Here is a 5,749-nt window from a genome sequence, read left to right as displayed (position 1 = left end):
TGGCAGCCCCAGCGCCGAGCGAGGGGCCTGAGCCTCCCGCCCAAGGGCCGGCAGCTGAGCCTGTTCTGGAAGCTCGCGGGTAGGAGCGGCCCCGTAGGCACGTGGAACTGGAAGAGACCGGGCTTCAAACAGTTCCACCTGTGTGAGATGATGTGTTTGCATTTGCAAACTCTCAGTTAAAATCTCAAATGCTAGTGGCTAAGCCTATCATTCTCTTACATCTTAGTATAAATTACTCTCCTTGGACTTGACCGAACACCTTGTCAACCGTGGGCTTTAGGAACTGCGATAAAGGGAGAGGAGCAGATGGGTTGTTTTGGAATAAAAGCATGTGGGAGGGGCAGGGGGTTGCTGAGGACTTTAGGGGATGGGCGCCCCTGGGGAGAGCAGAGGAAATGGGTCAGAGAGGAGCTCAGCCACCCAGGCTCCGGATGGAGTTGCCTCCTGGAGCTCCCAAGTGCCATCCATGAGTCCTGTTCCAGAACCTGGGCATCAGCTCCCATCCCTCAGGGAATGGATTCATCAGAGAATGGATCCCATCACAGCTGTTTCTATCAGTCCCTCATACTAATTCTGAAAAGCTGCCAACCTCCGCTCAAACTTGTCTGGGCTTTGATTCTAAAGGTGAGGGGACCTTACATCAGATCTAGGAGGAGGAAAATTAAAGAAAGCAGCACTCTTTCCATTGTGTGAATGTGTCTGGAGTCCAAACATTCATTTTGAATTGCTACATGATGTTAAAGGAGGCATGATTCTTGTGTTTAACAAAGGGACCTGCATTAATAAAAAGAAAAGAGCCACCCACTACATGGGAGAACATATTTGCCAATGATATTTCAGATAACGGTTTAATCTCCAAAATTTACAGAGAACTCATACAACTTAACAAAAGGAAGATAAACGATCCAATCAAAAAATGGGCGAAGGACCTACATAGACACTTTTCGAAAGAGGACATACAGAAAGCCGAGAGACATGTGAAAACATGCTCAAAGCCACTAATCATCCAAGAGATGCAAATCAAAACAACAATGAGGTACCATCTCACACCTGTCAGAATGGCTATCATCAACAAATCAACAAACGACAAGTGCTGGCGAGGATGTGGAGAAAAAGGAACCCTCGTGCACTGCTGGTGGGAATGCAGACTGGTGCAGCCACTGTGGAGAACAGTATGGAGTTTCCTCAAAAAACTAAAAATGGAACTCCCATTTGACCCAGTGATCCCACTTCTAGGAATATATCCCAAGAAACCAGAAACACCAATCAGAAAGGATATATGCACCCCTATGTTCATAGCAGCACAATTCACCATAGCTAAGATTTGGAAACAGCCTAAGTGCCCATCAGCAGACGAGTGGTTTAAAAAAACTTTGGTACATCTACACAATGGAATACTACGCTGCTATAAAAAAGAAGGAACTCTTACCATTTGCAACAGCATGGATGGAACTGGAGAGCATTATGCTAAGTGAAATAAGCCAGTCGGAGAAAGATAAATATCACATGATCTCACTCTTATGTGGGATATAATGATCAACATAATTTGATGAACAAGAATAGATCCAGAGCTCTAGCCGGTTTGGCTCAGTGGATAGAGCGTCGGCTGCAGACTAAAGGGTCCCAGGTTCAATTCCAGCCAAGGGCACATGCCCAGGTTGCAGTCTCAATCCCCAGTGGGGGGGCGTGCAGGAGGCAGCCGATCAATGATTCTCTCTCATCATTAATGTTTCTTTCTCTCCCTCTCTCTTCCTCTCTGAAATCAATAAAAATATATTTAAAATGAATAAATAAATTTTAAAAAATAAAAAAGAATAGATCCAGGCACAAATGGCAGGGGAGGAGGGAGGTTACAGAGCAACCAAAGGACTGGTATGCATGCATATTAGCATAACCAATGGACACAAACATTGGGGTGGTAGGGACTTGCCCGGGGTGGGAATGGCTAGTGGGGTAGTGGGGGAGAGAGGGTCAATTTGGGAAAAAAGAGACTTATGTAAAACTTTAGACAATAAAAAAATAATAAATAAATAAATGAGCTGATAAATACTGTTTGGCCTGCTTTGGCACAAGGGACACCCACATTGTCCCCCTGTGAGTCCCTCCCCTTTCCAGGCACATATGCCAACCCTTAGCTCCTGGGCCCCGTGGATTTCCTGCTGGGCCTTCTGCCATCACCCGTGCCCCCCAGTTGCTCCTCCCCACTGTGAAGCGGGGGTGCCACACAGAGATACCCCTGCTAAAAGCCCTGATCTCCTGCCCTGACTACTGGCTTCACTGCTCCACTCCCTGCCCTTCCACAAGCCTCCTCTCTTTGCTGTGGGCACCTGTTCAGCAGACATGCGCTGAGCACACAGTGGACACCCAGCCTGGCCAGGCATCAGGGAAGACCAGAGGAGCCACCCAGCCCTGCCCTCAGGACACCAGCCAGCTCCGCCAGAGCACCAGGCCCGGCTGTGTGCAGGTGGCAGCAGAGACCTGCAACAGGGCCTTTCGGTGGCGGGATGGATCTGGTCAGGTGACTGGAGCTCCTGACAAAGGCGCAACAGCCGGGAAGCAGCACAGCACATTCCCATCCTGCTCTGCATTCTGGGTATGGGCACAGCCCTTACTGTGGATGTGGGAAGCCCCTGCGGACAGCTGCCACTCTCCCTGGGCTTCCCCGGGAGCCAGAGGCTATCAGGTATATACTCCAGCGAGAGAGCTGCCCACAGAGGAGATCGGGAAAATGCAACTAGTCGGAGGCAGGCGGCCAGGCTCAAGCCTCAGCGCTCTCCCTCACAGCTGCCTCTCCAGTACCTGGCACCTAATCAGTACTCAAAACAGTCGTCGAATGAATCAATAATTGCCCTGGGAAGAAACGCACTCTGTACGTGTGTTGGCTGTCCCTGGTGGCGGCATCAGGCCTTAAGGATTGATGCTGAAAATGTTCTGGTCCAGAGACCATTAAAAATAACCACATTCAGGGAAAAGGGTGGGAGGTGCCTTCAGCTTTCAAGCTATATGTTTTGTATTGTTGTAATCTGGATGATTGGCATGCATTGCTTTTGCAATCAAAAGACATAGTAAATCTACTTTAACACACACACACGCACATATACATGCATGTACCCACACAACCTGAGACCATGGCTGGCTACGTGGGTGACTTGCCTATGACACGTGTCGTAAAGTGAAGAGGGCTTCCCCACCCCACCCCTCCCCCATCCCAGGATCAGCTTGGATAGGATGCCTCGTTGCTGAAGGCATCTTTTTTTGCAGAGAATTACCCATCATTGGATAAACAAGAGTGATTTGCCCCCTGGAGAAATGTGGTGGCTCTTGAATCCAGCAAACAATAGAGCAGAGCAGAGGCCTGGTGTCCTGGGGAAAGCGAAGGGGGCGGAGAGATCACTGGCTCCCCTGGGCCTGAGCCCAGCGAGAGCCCATCTGGGGCCTTGGCTGAAAACAGAGCCTGAGACAGGGGCCCGCCTGCAGGTGGTTTACTGGGCAAGGGATTCCTGGGGAAAGGAGGCAGGAAATATGAGGTGTGAGACCCTGCAGTCACTGCTGGGGACAATGGGGAGCCATCCCTCTGGGACCCTCCAAGGAGCCCTGGAGAAGGCACCTCAGAATGTTTTAAAAAATATTTTTTTTATTGAGATCAGAGAGAAAGGGAGAGGAAGATAGAAACATCGATGAGAGAACCGTGGATTGGCTGCCTTCCACACGCCCCCTACTGGGGAATCCGCAACCCGGGCATGTGCCCTTGACGGGGATGGAACCTGGGACCCTTCAGTCCGCAGGCCAACACTCCATCCACTGAGCCAAACCAGCTAGGGCTCACCTCAGAATTTTCCACTGGAGCTAGAAGAGGGGCGTGTTCACCCACCGACTTCCCTCCCCCATTGGTTAAGGGTCACCAGTTGGGGTGTTCCCTGCCCAGTACTCCCAGGTGTGTGCAAGCCTCAGGGGGTGCCTGGCAGGAAACAGAGACTCAGTGCAGAGAGGCAAGCTGCCCCCAGGTGTACCTGCAGCAGCGACAGAGTAGCAGGTGGGCTGAGAGGGGGTGCCATACAGAGCCCCTCAGCTCCAGCCTGCTCAGAGGTGTGGACTGTGTCACCCGAGGAGAGGGGCATGCGGTGGGTGCGGGAGAAAGCTGGCCCTCCCCAGTGAGAAAACAGCCTGTGTGCTGGCCGTGATGCTACCCGGGACCTCGGACAAATTATTCAAATCCCCAAACCTCCTTGTGGTGTGAGGACATAGCACAGCCCCGACGGAGCGCACCGCCCACCTCACAGCCAGGTCCCCCAGCAGCCTGGCCATTTCTGACCTGTGCAGCCAGGCGGGGTGCCATCTCCCCTGGGCCCTCTCTGTGGTCACATCCGGGAACCTCTATTGATTCCACTGCCATTTTCCTCTCCGATGGCATCAGCCTGTCTCCCACTTGGTCTCTCTTTGTCCATCGCTGTGTCTCTTGGTGCCTCTGCTTCTGCCTCTACATGTGTATGTGCCTGTGTGTGTAAGCACACAAGTGTGAGGAGGGGCATGAAAGTGACAGTGTGTGTATGTGTGAGATTATATGTGGGTTTGTGAGAGGTGTGGGTGTGTGTGTGTGTGTGTGTGTGTTTTAGTGTGCAAAGGTGTGAGAGTGCACGTGTGATCGTGTGTGACTGAGCATGTGTGCAATCACTGGGCAGGTACATAAGCATGTGAGCAATGTGTGAGCATGTGTGATGAGTGCGAGTGTGCACACACACACAGCACAGCCACACTGCCCTGCCCTTGCAGGTCCAGCTCCAGCCTCCTCCCGCCTCCTGCCTGTGTCCAGCTGCTCTGCCCTGGGGCACAGGGAAGGCCACGTCCATGCTCCGCCTTCCCGGGCTGGGCGGGTCCCTGGGTCTGTCCCTCCTGGAGCCAGTCTCCTCCAGAGCAGGACCAGGTCCCCGTGCCTCCTGATGGTGGTGATGATGTTAGCAGTGCCCGTTTCCTGTGGGACCCTGCCTTCCAGCACTGTGGGTGGTGTTCTCTCCTTTCGGGGTCCCTGGGTCTGTCCCTCCTGGAGCCAGTCTCCTCGGGAGCAGGACCAGGTCCCGTGCCTCCTGATGGTGGTGATGATGATGTTAGCAGTGCCCATTTCCTGTGGGACCCTGCCTTCCAGCACTGCAGGTGGTGTTCTCTCCTTTCATTTTGTTGGTGTCCCCACTTTACAGGTGAGGAGAAAGGGCTCGGAGACAGGAGGAAACTTGCTCCCGACCACACAGCTAGGAAGAGGCGGGGAGGGGGGGGGGGGGGGGGGGGGGCGGGTCCAGGTGCTCAAGCAGGAATCCTCGGGAAGCTCCCCCTGGTCAGTGACTGCTTCTCCGGGAGGGGACACTGCGCTCTCAGGCTCCAGGCCTAACTGACAGCCGGGAAGCCTGGATGTCAGGGCTGAGGCTGGAATCATCATCTGCTCCAGCCCAGACAGGTCAGATGTGGGGAGAGGAAGACACGCCCATGGAGCCGAAGCAACGTGTGAATGCTGAGTAATCCCGAAGCCTCTACGGAAATGTCACGCTTCCAAAAGCACTCAAGCCAGGGCCCCTCGGGGAAGAGGCACCATAGGGATGCATGCTAACGAGCCTCTCCCGGCCTGCTGAGGATGAGGAGGAGAGGAAAAGATTTCAGAACAAGAGATGGCTGGACAAGGCCCAGGCGGTGGAGATGGGCTTCCACCTCCATGGTCCATCTCATGGGGGCAAGTTACCAATAGGAGGATGAAACTAGAGGG

At 53.2% G+C, this 5,749-nt stretch overlaps 1 protein-coding gene across 1 annotated transcript in view; it reads right to left on the bottom strand.

Moving 5' to 3' along the window:
* The window catches only part of ADCY3 (adenylate cyclase 3), a 74,763-nt gene extending 70,645 nt beyond the window's left edge, over positions 1–4,118 (bottom strand). Inside the window, exon 1 of the mRNA XM_014546616.1 lies at positions 4,011–4,118. Coding sequence (XP_014402102.1) covers positions 4,011–4,118 — 108 coding nt within the window. The remainder of the gene's footprint in view (positions 1–4,010) is intronic.
* Between the last annotated feature and the right edge of the window lie 1,631 nt (positions 4,119–5,749).

The sequence above is a fragment of the Myotis brandtii genome, unplaced genomic scaffold (genome assembly GCF_000412655.1).
Source record: "Myotis brandtii unplaced genomic scaffold, ASM41265v1 scaffold454, whole genome shotgun sequence".
Taxonomy (NCBI): domain Eukaryota; kingdom Metazoa; phylum Chordata; class Mammalia; order Chiroptera; family Vespertilionidae; genus Myotis; species Myotis brandtii.
This window is presented reverse-complemented; position numbering and strand designations above follow the sequence as displayed.